The following is a 14,703-nucleotide window of genomic DNA, read 5'->3' as shown; positions in this document are numbered from 1 at the left end:
CACTTTGCTTCCTAACCACAGGTACACATTTAATTCTAAATACAGTATTTCACAAAAGTGAGTACACTACTAACATTTCTGCAAATATTTAAAGTAATTATATTTTTTCATGGTACAATACTGAAGAAATGACACTTTGACACAATGAAAGTTAGTGAGTGTAGAGCTTATATATAGTAACGATGTAAAGTTATTTTTCCCCTCAAAATAAGTAAAAATACTCATTAGTGAAGAATACTTAGCCTGACAGACCGAAACAAGCTTTGTTGCACGAACAGTCCAGTTACCATTGAGTCAATACCCTGGGAACGAAATTACCAGGATGTCATTTACTACAATAATTTTAAATTATTTCAGATTTTCACCCAGTTCGGCCAGCGCTGGTTATAGATGCAAGTTGTCTCCAGCAGACCATTCACATTTGTTTCGGTCCTGGCTGTCTGAGACTTGGCAGATTTTGTTGTGAAATGCCTTCCAATAAAGAAAAAAGTACAAATTGGTTCCTTTTAAGCGTTACAACAAGAAAAAGAATATTTAATTGTTAGTTGCAGATTTAGAGGAAATTGAAATCTTTCAAGCATTTTAACACTTAAGCCCATTTTAACACAGGGCAACTGATGCTTTGGCACACATCATCACACTGTGACACACTTCCTTTGACACATTTTCATGTCAGTACTAAGAAATTGAAACGATTAGCAGATAGGAAAAATAGTTGAGTCTAAAGGAAACAATTTGGACGCCGAAACTGCAAGCTGTAATGAATCAGCTGTGACTTGTGGTTTCGGTCCCCTCAACAAACTGATAAATTCTGGCATCTTCATTTACAACTTCCTCTTCAGTTGACACAAATTATGGTGAAAAAAATATTTGATTTTCGGGTCTAAGATAAGACATGATAAAAAAAAATTAACACAGAATGTGGTCATCAGAAAATGGCAAAACAATGAGGCTCCTCTCATTCCCTTTAAATTCAGTGCAGGAGAGGCGCACGTAGTCCATAAGAGATCAACGGACACAAGGTTAATTTATAACTTAGGAACTTCAAGATGTTTTCCACTTGCAAATGATGTAAAGTTGGCTGCTGCTAAGGGGACACTTTAACACCGCCTTCCCCCCTGATTATATGTCTGTGTAAGGGGGAAAAAATAATATAAAATATATATTTATATACTGTATATATACACTAAATTAAATTAAATTAAATTAACTAATTAAATCAGTTAATTTAAGTGAGATTTTTATGCCTAAGTGATATTTTAAAACAGAACAAAGCAAACAAGCACACATTATACAATTCGGAAGGTCGGAAGAGTGGCCCGACATTCGGGAGCGTTGGCTCCGTTCTGTTTAGTTTTGTGTTGTGAGGGATAGTGTGTTCTCTCCACTAACACACCTGATTCATGATGAGGATTGTTATCAGGCTTCTGCAAAGCTTGCTGATTAGCTGATCATTAACTGATCATTAGATTCAGCTGTGCTGCAGGAGGGAAACATGGAAAACAGGCTGGATAGTCGCTCGAGGACCGAACTTGAGCACCCTTGCATTACAGTGTGTGTGAATCAACCTATTGCCCCTATGGCAGAGGTGGGCAATCTCGGTCCTCGAGGGCCGGAGTCCTGCAGGTTTTGTAGGTTTCTCACTTCCAACACAAGCTGATTCCAATCAACAGGATCGTTATCAGGCTTATGCAGAGCTTGCTGATGAGCTGATCATATATCAGCTGTGTTGGAGAAGGGCAACACGCAAAACCTGCAGGACTGCGGCCCTCGATGCCCACCTCTGCCCTATGGGCTTACATAGCTTTAGCTCTGCTAGTCGTGTCCTCACAAACTCCATACGGGAGGAACTCAACAACAGTAAACAAAAATTCTCCCCCAAAAAAAAGACTGTTTACTATGTTACTGTGGAGAAGTCATTTAAACAAAGAAGCACGTATGACAAGAAAGTGGCACAATAAGAGCGATCACCAAAACGGACACATTGCACCTTGCTAATGATATGGCACCCATGTATACAGTGAGGAAGACTCGATTTCACCACTTGCTGAAAACGGCAGAACCCAGGTATGTGCCACTGCTACCTAGCCGGAAGTATATTGCTCAAGTTGCCCTACGCCATTTGTTTAGGCAGTAGTTATTTTGCCGTGACTGGCAACTCAAATGGTTGCGATATTTTTGCTCTGAACGGCTCCAATATTGGTCAATAGCCGGAGCAAGGAAATCTTTAGCATGCTGTAAATAGTTCATTAAAGTTAGCAAGAGATTGGCAGATTCGAAGTTATGGGCTCAATAACGTAAAAACTAAGCATCATTAAAATGCAAACAATGTTTCTGCCTAACCACAATAATATAGGCAATGACCCACAAGTTGATATGAGTTGGAATGAGGTTATTCTTCTTCTTCTTCTGCTTCTTTCTATTAATGACGGATTGCAAGCAACATACATGTGCATACCGCCATCTACTGTACAAGAGTGTATAGCACTTATGTTTCCACCTATTGTCTTACAACACAGTTTACTCGTTTACTTACTAATTATTATTCGCACATTAATATGTTTAATCTTCTGTTTCTATTCACCTGCATTCATTTGCCTACCTTGTAAATTTCATGGTGCTAACAAATCTCAAAAAAGTTGGGACAGGCTGGAAAAGTCAATTGCACTTATTTAAAAAAAACAGCTGGAAGACAAGTTACCACTAATGAGGTCCATTGGAAACTTGATTGGAGTATAAAAAGAGCTTCTCGGAGTGGCAGAGTCTCTCACAAGCCAAGATGGGTAGAGAATCACCAATTCCTCCAATGTTGCGCAGAAAGATAGTGGAGAAATATCAGAAAGGTGTTTACCAGTGAAAAATCGCAAAAAGGTTGAAGTAATCATTATCTACAGTGCATAACATTATTCAAAGATTCAGAGAATCTGAAACAATCTCTGTGTGTAAGGGTCAAGGTGGAAAAATCACACTGGAAGCCCGTGATCTTCGGTCTCTTAAACGGCATTGCACTGCAAACAGGAATGCGCACTGTAAGGGAAATCACAGAAAGGGCTCAGCAATACTTCTAAACAACATTGTGGGTGAACACAATCCACCGTGCCAGCCGCCGTTGCCAGATGAAACTCTACAGTACAAAGAAGAAGCCATTTCTCTAGCAGACCAAGAAGCGCAGACGTTTCTCTGGGCCAGGGGCTATTTAAAATGTAGTTTGGCAAAATGGAAACCTGTTTCGTAGTCAGACGAATCACCATTCAAAGTTCTTTGTGGAAAACTGGGGCGCTATATCATACTGACTAAAGAGGACAAGGACAACCAAAGTTGTTATCAGCACTCAGTTTATAAGCCTGCATCTGTGATCGTATAGGGTTGCATGAGTGTGTGTGGCATGGGCAGCTTACACATCTGGAAAGGCATCGTCAATGCAGAACGGTATAGTCAGATTTGAGAATAACATATGCTCCCATCCAGGCATCATCACTTTCAGAGAAGATCTTGCATTTCTCAACACGATAATGCCAGATCACATGCAGCACCAACAACAAGCTCAACCCGGCGATCCACAGGCTCTCCTGACTCTTGTTGGTCACCAACAGGCCTAAGTCCAGGGCGCAGGATCTTCGGTTGCTACTTGGGTTGTGGAAGGTGTTGGTGAAAATGAGGGCGGGTACAGAAAGGAGGCCCGCCAGCGTCCAGACGGCAGCAAGAGAGGCGTGTATGTGACCATGGGTACGCAGCTGGGTTCTGGACAGCGGTTGAAGCTCATGCAGGTGAGGAGGAAGACGCTGGCGAACAAGTTAATGATCTGTATGTAGTTGCTGATCTTGCACAGGGCCACCCCGAAGGGCCAGTGGTCACCCATAGCTGCGTACACCCCCCACAGCGGAAGCGAGACCATTAAGGTCAGGTCGGCAAAGGCCAGGTTGCCGATATAGAGGTGGGACGCCCGCCTCTTCACCCGCGATCGCCACACGGTGAAAATAACCACGCCGTTGCCAAAAAGGTTCAAGATAAAGATGAGTGTATAGAGTACCGGGATGAGCAATGGGGTCACCGTTCACTCTGAGTAGTTGCACTTGGTGTAGTTCTCAGTTTCCTCGTAGTTGTTGTAATTGAAAAAAAAAAGTGTGTGTTTCTGCTTGCGTGATATGCCCGCTCTTAAATACAGCAGCCACCAACCCAAAGAGATGTGAACCCTCCCATGTGCACCCGCTAGCTTTCACACCATTGCCCACTAGAAGTGGAAACATGTTCACTCATTTGTAGATTACCAACATATGGCAAATTACATTACATCATGTAATACAGTACTGCGCTTTTTCTTCTTCTCACTTTCTCACAGTAGTGGTGGGTTAGGGTTATATTATCGTTACCAAGTCAGTATCGATATCAGATCGATACTCACACTTTAACTCTTTCACTGCCAGACGTTTTCAGAAACGGGATGTCGCCAGTGCCAGCCGATTTAAGCATTTTGACTGATCTTTCAAGGTCCACAGAAACACACATACTACCAAATGAAAGATTGAACTCTCATCTTTCATCAGAAAAAAAGTTAGTTTCTACCTTATTCCGTTCTTCAGTAATCAACAAAAGAAAATGGTTAGTTTCACCGAAATGCTCTGTTTTGAAACAAAAAGCGGAGAAAAATAGCTTTTTGTGAAACAATGTTATTTCATGCACTCTAGTGAATTGTACACTTCTTTTTGTCCATGAATGATGCCACAAACAGTGCTTTACTTCTGTAAAACACTTACCACCAACAATGAAAAAGTGTTTTTAGATTGCAAAATACGTTTATTTCCATTCAACAGTGTAACAATTTGACAAAACAATTTTTACTAACTACAACTATTTACAAATGTGTGCAACTGTGGTACTATTTACAATTATGTGGATGTTTCAAATACAGTTTTTCTTTTTGTAACACTCCCCTGCGTGCAAGGAGAGGGAGCAGGATTTGCACAACAGAGTCATTTCACTGCAGATTGTCCCTTTCGCGTGCAGACGTTACACTTTCTTGACGGCCTTTTTTTCCGGAGAATAGCAAGTAGCAAACTGTACCCATTCCAACGATGAATATGCATTGGACTCGGGGTACTCTTCATCGTCCGATTGAACGTCCGCCTGAGCGTGCTCGGTTGTGCTCCGCGTTTTCCGGTGTTAGCATTGCTAGCCCGTGTACCTTTATGACGTCGTCATAGCCGCCGCATCAGCGCTTCCAACTTCGGCGTCAACCTCGGAGTCACCATCATCATCATCGATGATGATCATCGTCGTCATCAACGTGCTCTTTAGCGTTTGTCGATGCCTTTCGTCTTTGAAAAAAATTCCCAAGTGTGAGCTGCTTGCAACCGGTCGCCATTGTTCGCTTCTTCAGCCATCTTGCTCCGCCTCACGTCTTCTACTGCCGCGTCAATGCTTCCAACCTCGGAGTCACCATCATCATCATCGATGATGATCATCGTCGTCATCAATGTGCTCTTTAGCGTTGGTCGATGCTTTTCGTCTTTGAAAAAAAATGCTCGAGCGTGAGCTGCTTGCAACCGGTCGCCATGTTCTCTTCCCTTCCCCAGCCATTGTCCCCTCTAGCTCCGCACGTCTTCTACTGACGCCTACCCAATCTTGTCAAAAGAGAGTCATTGCTGCCATCTAGGGGCCAAAAATAATCATTAGGCTGAGGCGCATTGCTGAAAACGTGAGGATACGCCATCCTTGGGGCACGTCTGCACTAGGAGCCCAGCCCAGCTCCCAGCCACAGGGACGACCCCAAACCCTGGCAGACAGAGGAGTCCCACACAGCGCCGTGGCCCCGAGCCAAACACAGCTGCCAGTGTGGACCTTCCCCAGTGTCATGAGGAACATGTAGTGAAGTCACGGAATGGGGATGCTATAACAATCAATAACATCCCAGCTATGTTTTTTGTTGTTGTTGTTGTTGTTGTTTTTTAAAGATCTATCAATACACGTTCCTAAATGTTAAATACGTAATCTATTGTAAATTAGGTTAAAAATCGCGAAAATGTTCCCCCCCAAAAAAGGTTATCGCACTGAAATGTAACCATTATTATAACCCCCGGCTTCAACGCAGAAAAATGCAATTGCTTCTCCCGTACAGCAGGCGGCAGCATTGTCATTTAAATAGTTTGTTTGTGTCACCATCACGCACTAAAGAAGAAGCAGCAGCCTTCCTTCTGTTTGGCATGTGAAGCCGGAGACTCACGTTACGAAATAGAAACTCCGAACAATTCATTGTCACGACCTCTCTTACATGACGTCCCTGCAAATGGGGCTTGACAGATTCTGTAGCCCCGATGGTTCCGACCGGTTCTGGGTAAGTTCTTTGTTTTCCATGTCTTTTGAGTTTGTTCACCTTTTCTTTTCTTTTTTTACGTCTGTTCTGTTTTGCTAGCTACCGGTCACCAGTGTCACTTGCAGTTAATTCAGCTTATCAGTCGCTTGAATAACCGGCTTATCAACATATTTTTGTAATTAAATTCAACAGGTCTTCTTAACCTTAGATGCACGCTTAATAATTTTAGGACAACTGGTGTAAGTTCTTTACTCGACGCCGGCTCATTGCTCAGAAAGTCACTTGCTAATGTCGTAAACAATTACACACGACTGACCAGTGGAGAGGTGCTTGAAAACCTGCAGTGTATGAAGTGTTTTCACCACTACATTGTGGCCATTTTTAACGATTTTTTTGACTTTTGTCGCCACCAACCACACTTTTAATAAGTTGGATGTTAACAAAATGAGTATAATCACTGGTATCGATCTTTTTTTTTGTATGCCCCGTTTTTGTTTACAGTTTATAACGTCGATCTCAAGCAGCCTTGACTTGCTTGCTGAGCCCAACTCAATTGGGTTTATACTGTAGCTCCAATTCACTACAGAATATCTAGAGGCACTTGAAATATGAAGCACATCTAGAAGTATGTTCCTCAAATGTTAAACAAAATCACCTAGACCAGGGGTAGTAAATACTATTTCTATAAACTATTTTTATAGAGCTGCAAATAACTTCCATTTATTGAGGTCTGTCAGGCGCATGCAATAATACTTTAATGAAGTAAGTAAATAAATAACCTGTCCAGACTGCCCCTAAATTGTTGCCCCTAAATTGGAGACAGAACTGGTAAAAATGTTTTATTGTACTTGTGTAAGTGCGACCAACAAATCCACTATTTTATGTATTTTTTTTAATAAAATATTATTTTTGCTGCCAAATTTGTCCTGAACGCTTAAGCTCAAAAGAGTTTTGGAGGTTTCCATTGTGCTCAGAAATGCCCAAAACGCAAATTGTGCATTAGCAAACTGGAAATGGAAACAGAAATTTTGAAAAACCTCCCAAATATCGCTAAATAGTTTTAATGTAATGCTCTCATGAGGTAGTTTTTTAGATGTTCCCATATGGATGGAAGTATATTGCAAAAGTGTAATGTTACCCCACCCGTTCACAACATGTGCGGGAAGTAAAGGGCCAATACCCACTCTCTTTTGTATCAAAACTGCCTCCCGAGGGGATAACAAGTCTTTTTAACCACAAAGCGATTTAGCGATACAGCCAAGGCCTACAGTACACGTAGAGTGTGTAGGTTACCATCATCCGTGCGGGGCACCATTGTGCGACATGCATGAATACTCCAAAATGCACTTGACATGTCAGAACACCAGTCAATTACCGCCAAACCCAACCCCCCTGTAGTGGTGAGTGTTTCTTTGTATGTTTAAATTTTGATTTGTTGAACTTAGTTTAGTATTTTGATTGATGCCTTTTTGTTCTTTTTTTAAATGAATTAAAAATAAATTATTTTTGGATAGTAGGGCTACTCTGCTGCACTGCCTTGTTTTTCCTTTCCCCCTGCATTCGGGTCTACTTTTTCCACACACAAAATATCACCACAAAACTGAGACTTTGGCTGTATCCAGTATTCACCCCTTCTGTTAATAAATAATGATTACAAATCTTGCTTTCTTACGGAGCATGAACAACGAACACTGAAAATAAATCGCTACAGACACAGTGTAAAACTAACTGGTCATCTGTGCTCTTGCTGTTTTAGATGGAGCAAAATAATATCTTTCTTTTGCCTCAACCAGGATTGGGACCGCTCATGGAATACTACAAACCCAGATTTTACTCAGTGCTTCCAGAACACCGTTCTGGTGTGGCTACCATGCGTCTACCTCTGGCTGTGTGCCCCTTTCTACCTCATCTACCTTCGTAGCCATAATCAAGGTTACATATGTATGAGTCACCTTAACAAAGCCAAAACTGTGAGTCATACATTACACTGTTGTGTACTCTTATCTATTCTATCTTTATTTGATCACATAATTTAAGCATCAAGATGTCAGAAATTAATGGTAATTTGTTTGTTCTTCTGTCTGCAGGCTTTTGGCTTTCTTCTATGGATTATCTGCTGGGCAGATGTTTTCTATTCTTTCTGGGAAAGAAGTTCCGGCAGTAAAGTTCCTGCACCTGTCCACCTAGTCAGTCCAACCATACTGGGCTTCACCATGGTGAGAGAATTATCATATAATGATATTATTCTTGTTCTCTTCAAATAATAATACCCTTATTATTGATCGTACCCTTATTATTATTATTATTATTATTATTATTATTATTATTAGTGGTAGTGGTCATTTTCATTATTTCCATTTTCATTATTTTAAATTTAATTATTATTTTTTATTATTTTCAATTATTATTATTGCCCGGGGCCCATTCACAAATCATTACATATTACATGTGAGTGTACACACATAGTCTTAAAATAAAAGCTGAAATGTGGATCATTTGTCTAATATAATCTTCTAGTCATGTCAAGCCCAAATGTTTTCATTCTACAGCAAAAAATCAAGGAATTTGGCCTCGCTGTTCCAATACTGTTGGAGGGAAGTGTGAATACATATGTGTAGTCATATTAATAACAAACTCAAACTCCAAAAATCCATGAATACATTAAACGTTAATAATTGCAAATATTGAACAATGTGGGCTTTCTATCAATCTATAAAAGCTGACACACATTAATAAGAATTCTGGGGGTGAAATCGGTTTGCTGTTTTACTTACCGTAATTAGTCATTACAATCAATGGTCCATCTAGTCACTTCTGTTTGCAAAACCTTATTAACTACTAGGTGTTCATCCTCCATTCTTGTTGTTGGTATGTCATTGAATTGAAATAAAGAATACACCTGCCTTTCCTATAACATTTACCACCAAAAACCTTTACATTAGTCCCCTTTAAAAATGCATTAAACAAAACACTGAACAAAAAATACTCAGAGTTATAGTATAGCAGTTTTATTTTATTTTTATCAGTTACCTGAATTTCATATACCCCCTGCAATGTGCTCACCTGTTTGGGAAACACTGCATCGGAGGACCTAATCCAAAGTAGCGTTGAAGGGCCAGATTTGATTCATCATGATGCTTGGCAGGCTGTGAGGCTTTGGTTTTCCCAAGGGGAAGATGGTTTGGATGCCTTCCTATAAGAGCTGGCCCTTCTGCACTGAGCACAATAATGTAACTTCACATGGTTAGTAAAGGCATAATTTATTGGATTAAAGAATGAATGACGCTAAACAAGAGTATTAAATAAGGGGATTATGTTTGTCATGACATGAGCAAAACAACCCAATTTTTTTTTTACAGTTGGGATGTGTCCTAATATACTTGATTTGCATGTGTGCTCCAGTTGCTGGCCACCCTAATGATTCAGTATGAACGAATGAAAGGGGTTCAATCATCTGGAGTGTTGCTGGGTTTCTGGCTGTTGGCTTTGCTATGTGCCACAATCACCTTCCGGTCCAAGATCCTGCAAGTCCTGGACATGGTCAGTCAACCACTGTCACTGATGCAGCAAATGATGATCCATATGTTTATAATTGATGATCCACAGTTTGACATGTATTCATTCATTCCAGCCGTCAGAAATTTGTGTGTGGAGGCACACCACCTTCTTTGTGTACTACGCCCTGCTGCTCGTTTCGCTGATTTTATCCTGTTTGTCAGATCAGCCTCCACTCTTCTCTCAAGTTGTCAAAGACTCAGTAAGTATGTTCTCTGATCGCTAATATGACGTCAAATGTGTAACTTCTATTCACCTTATTCCTATGCCCCATGAGCCTTTGCAAGAATTATGCGCCCGGCTTCTGAAAAGCAATGAAAGCAGTGTTTTGTTTGCATGGAAACTGTTAGTGCGATTCCACTTTCTATAGCAGTTACAGATTACCAATGTGGAAACGCCAGTTGTTACATATTTAGCTTCCTGCTAATGTAATAGGTTAGCAGATTACATAAAAAAAGAGGCCAGCCTGTCAGAGACGAGAAATCGCAAGCAGCACATATTACTATCCTAGAAAAATGGGTTGCTGCTGCTCCGCAAGCAGGCACATATTGTTATTCTACCTAGGACAGGACAGACAATCTTTTTTAAGGAATGAAAGCTCTCCCCCCTGTGCGAGTTCAAAGAAAGTGAGTGAAATAGCTTTCTAACACACTCTGTTGGGCAATTAGCCTTACAGTGCCGGGAACAAAATAATCAAACAAATTGAAAACATTTCACTTCAACTCGTCTTCTTTCAGACAAACTAACTTTTATTTGGCTAAGGTGTCATTTAGTACCTTTATTTTCACTTTAAGCGAGGAAAAGTCGGACTCTCTCGCCTATCTCTTCCATGTTAATTTGGGCGACTTTTTCCTCTTCATTTTGGATAAATCATAAGTTTTCAACCTGCTCTCATTTGGTCATTTTTCATCCGATTAAAAAAATGAGAACATGCTCGTGTTCCCCAAACCCTTGCCGTTCTAACGAGTCATTTCTTGAATCTGTATCTTCAACCGTTAAGTCGCGAGAGGCTTTTGTTGAAGGGGTGCTTCTCTCATGCAATCTCAATGGAATGTGGGGCGCGTGACTGCTCCAAGTCAAAAATGGGTATGAGTTCTTAAAGTGACAGTGACATATTTTTAGATTATGGTTAACTTCCACATTTCTTGACCGTTTCCAGTCATTTAAATTTTAAACTGTTCAGCTCATTTACATTTTTTGAAATACATGTTCAGGGACAGTGAGATACTTTTAGTTGATGTTGATTATGGTTAACTTCCACATTTCTTGAGCGATTCCAGTGGTTTAAATTTTAAACTGTTCAGCTCATTACCAAAGAGTCAGCAGTCCCATTCAAAATTTCCGCGGGAATTTTTCTAGTTTTTATTATTATGGGACTGCTTGCGGAGCAAGCAGGCACATATTGTTGTTCTACCTAGGACAGTGGTTTATTTTTGTCGTTATTATTATGGGACTGCTTGCTTCGCAAGCAGGCACATATTAGTATTCTACCTAGGACAGTGGTTTATTTTTCTTGTCGTTATTATTATGGGACTGCTTTGCGAAGCAAGCAGGCACATATTGTTATTCTACCTAGGACAGTGGTTTATTTTTCTTGTTATGGGACTGCTTTGCGAAGCAAGCAGGCACATATTGTTATTCTACCTAGGACAGTGGTTTATTTTTCTTGTTGTTATTATTATATATTATTCCACGATTTTTCCGCTAAAATGCGGCCCGTACCGTACATCGCACCGGCACAAATGAGGTATCAAACGATGCGGCTCGATCTGACTCGCTGCGCTATTATTTTTCTAAGAATTCCCAGTTACCTTGGCGACGCTATTCCCAAAAAACTCCCAAATTAACTCCCCATTGGGAATGAATGGGAAAAAAATCACACTTCAAGCACCTTTTTCCAAGACACGCTGCGCGCGCATACGTTATCCGACCGATACGAATTTTAGCTCATTTTGTAGGAATTTGTCCCATCTTTAGCTCAGTGTCGAAATCTTTTTTAAGGAATGAAAGCCCCCCCCCCCTGTTCGGGTTCAAAGACAGTAGCTGAATTAGCTTTCTCACACACTCTGTTGGCTAATTAGCCATCCAGTGCCGGGAACCAAATAATGTATTAGAAAAAATTTCACTTCAACTCGTCACCACTGCCACAATCTTTTGTCACTAGACGTCAAATTCTCACATTTTGTAGTCACGAGTGTCTTCTTTCAGACAAACTAACTTTTATTTGGCTAAGGTGTCATTTAGTACCTTTATTTTCCCTTTAAGCGAAGAGAAATTGGACTCTCTCGCCAATCTCTTCCATGTTAATTTGGGTGTTTTTTTCCTCTTCATTTCGGATAAATCATACATTTTCAACCTGCTCTCATTTGGTCATTTTTCATCCGATTAAAAAAATTACAACATGCTCGTGTTCCCCAAACCCTTGCCGTTCTAACAAGCCATTTCTTGAATCTGTATCTTGAAGAGTTAAGTCGTGAGAGGCTTTTGTTCCAGGGGTGCGTCTGTCATACAATCTCAATGGAATGCAACCAATCTTGATGATAGTTGGATCTAGTCTTCTCTCTTTTCCCTGATTGGTTCGTTTTCTGCTTGTCTGTGCTGTGGCCAATGAGAGACGCTTTAATGACACCAATTAGAAGTTTCTCGAGAACCTACTCCTCCCATTTCATCTCGTCTGAGGTAAGTTGCAAGGCAATTGTTTGTAGTCTGGTGAATAATGCTAAATAAGTGTGATTTTGCAAGTTTTCCCCATCCTAAACTACATCACGTTAATACTGGCGATGTATTGAAACGTATTTGATGTGTTTGAACGTTATGTTGCTGTTTTAACAAGATTGGAAAAGTTAAGTGCTAGAGATGGTAGCCTACATGCTAGCTGCACCTGCTAGCGCTAGCAAAGAGCTAGCAGATGTTACATTAAAGTTTTAATGTGCAGTAAAAAAAAACTAAGAAAAGTTTGAGTAGGCTCTAAATCTCAATTGTGTACATCTCTCGTTGCTACAATATACAGTAAGGCTTTTGTCTCGTCTGTCGTCGACGTGGGGGGGGGGGGGGGGTTGAGTGGCGTGTCGACGGTGTAGCGAAGCGGCGCCAATGAGGGATTTCGGAGAACATGCTCGTGTTCCCCAAACCCTTGCCGTTCTAACGAGCCCTTTCTTGAATCTGTATCTTCAACCGTTAAGTCGTGAGAGGCTTTTGTACAAGGGGTGCTTCTCTCATGCGATCTCAATGCAATGTGGGTGCGTGACGTCACTTCAACTCGTCACCATGGCAACGATCTTTTGTCACTAGACGTCAAATTCTCACATTTTGTAGTCACGAGTGTCTTCTTTCAGACAAACTAACTTTTATTTGGCTAAGGTGTCATTTAGTACCTTTATTTTCACCTTAAGCAAGAGAAGTCGGACTAATTCGCCTGTCTTGTACATGTTAATTTCAGGCGCCTTCCTCTCTCCATTTCTGATAAATCATAAGTTTTCAACCTGCTCTCATTTGGTCATTTTTTATCCGATTAAGAAAATGAGAACATGCTCGTGTTCCCCAAACCCTTGCCGTTCTAACGAGCCATTTCTTGAATCTGTATCTTCAACCGTTAAGTCGTGAGAGGCTTTTGTACAAGGGGTGCTTCTCTCATGCGATCTCAATGCAATGTGGGGCGCGTGACGGCTCCAAGTCAAAAATGTATGTGCTCTTAAAGTGACAGTGACATATTTTTAGATTATGGTTAACTTCCACATTTCTTGACCGATTCCAGTCATTTAAATTTTAAACTGTTCAGCTCATTTACATTTTTTTAAATACATGTTCAGGGACAGTGAGATACTTTTAGTTGATGTTGATTATGGTTAACTTCCACATTTCTTGAGCGATTCCAGTGGTTTAAATTTTAAACTGTTCAGCTCATTACCAAAGAGTCAGCAGTCCCATTCAAAATTTCCGCGGGAATTTTTCTAGTTGTTATTATTATATATTATTCCACGATTTTTCCGCTAAAATGCGGCCCGTACCGTACATCGCACCGGCACAAATGAGGTATCAAACGATGCGGCTCGATCTGACTCGCTGCGCTATTATTTTTCTAAGAATTCCCAGTTACCTTGGCGACGCTATTCCCAAAAAACTCCCAAATTAACTCCCCATTGGGAATGAATGGGAAAAAAATCACACTTCAAGCACCTTTTTCCAAGACACGCTGCGCGCGCATACGTTATCCGACCGATACGAATTTTAGCTCATTTTGTAGGAATTTGTCCCATCTTTAGCTCAGTGTCGAAATCTTTTTTAAGGAATGAAAGCCCCCCCCCCCTGTTCGGGTTCAAAGACAGTAGCTGAATTAGCTTTCTCACACACTCTGTTGGCTAATTAGCCATCCAGTGCCGGGAACCAAATAATGTATTAGAAAAAATTTCACTTCAACTCGTCACCACTGCCACAATCTTTTGTCACTAGACGTCAAATTCTCACATTTTGTAGTCACGAGTGTCTTCTTTCAGACAAACTAACTTTTATTTGGCTAAGGTGTCATTTAGTGCCTTTATTTTCCCTTTAAGCGAAGAGAAATTGGACTCTCTCGCCAATCTCTTCCATGTTAATTTGGGTGTTTTTTTCCTCTTCATTTCGGATAAATCATACATTTTCAACCTGCTCTCATTTGGTCATTTTTCATCCGATTAAAAAAATTACAACATGCTCGTGTTCCCCAAACCCTTGCCGTTCTAACAAGCCATTTCTTGAATCTGTATCTTGAAGAGTTAAGTCGTGAGAGGCTTTTGTTCCAGGGGTGCGTCTGTCATACAATCTCAATGGAATGCAACCAATCTTGATGATAGTTGGATCTA

At 40.6% G+C, this 14,703-nt stretch overlaps 1 protein-coding gene and 1 pseudogene across 2 annotated transcripts in view; one reads left to right on the top strand and one right to left on the bottom strand.

The window, feature by feature from the left end:
• Positions 1–3,416: 3,416 nt before the first annotated feature.
• Positions 3,417–4,247, bottom strand: LOC144043114 (apelin receptor B-like; annotated as a pseudogene).
• Positions 4,248–6,184: 1,937 nt separating this feature from the next.
• abcc1 (ATP binding cassette subfamily C member 1 (ABCC1 blood group)) overlaps positions 6,185–14,703 on the top strand; it is a 79,220-nt gene continuing 70,701 nt past the window's right edge. For both annotated transcript variants that reach the window (XM_077559177.1, XM_077559179.1), the window contains exons 1-5: positions 6,185–6,331; positions 8,104–8,280; positions 8,398–8,526; positions 9,713–9,850; positions 9,942–10,067. In XM_077559177.1, coding sequence (XP_077415303.1) covers positions 6,269–6,331; positions 8,104–8,280; positions 8,398–8,526; positions 9,713–9,850; positions 9,942–10,067 — 633 coding nt within the window. In that variant the 5' untranslated portion in view covers positions 6,185–6,268. The remainder of the gene's footprint in view (positions 6,332–8,103; positions 8,281–8,397; positions 8,527–9,712; positions 9,851–9,941; positions 10,068–14,703) is intronic.

This window comes from Vanacampus margaritifer, chromosome 2, assembly GCF_051991255.1.
Source record: "Vanacampus margaritifer isolate UIUO_Vmar chromosome 2, RoL_Vmar_1.0, whole genome shotgun sequence".
Lineage (NCBI taxonomy): Eukaryota > Metazoa > Chordata > Actinopteri > Syngnathiformes > Syngnathidae > Vanacampus > Vanacampus margaritifer.
The sequence above is the reverse complement of the archived record's forward strand: the minus strand, read 5'-3'. Positions and strand labels throughout refer to the sequence as shown.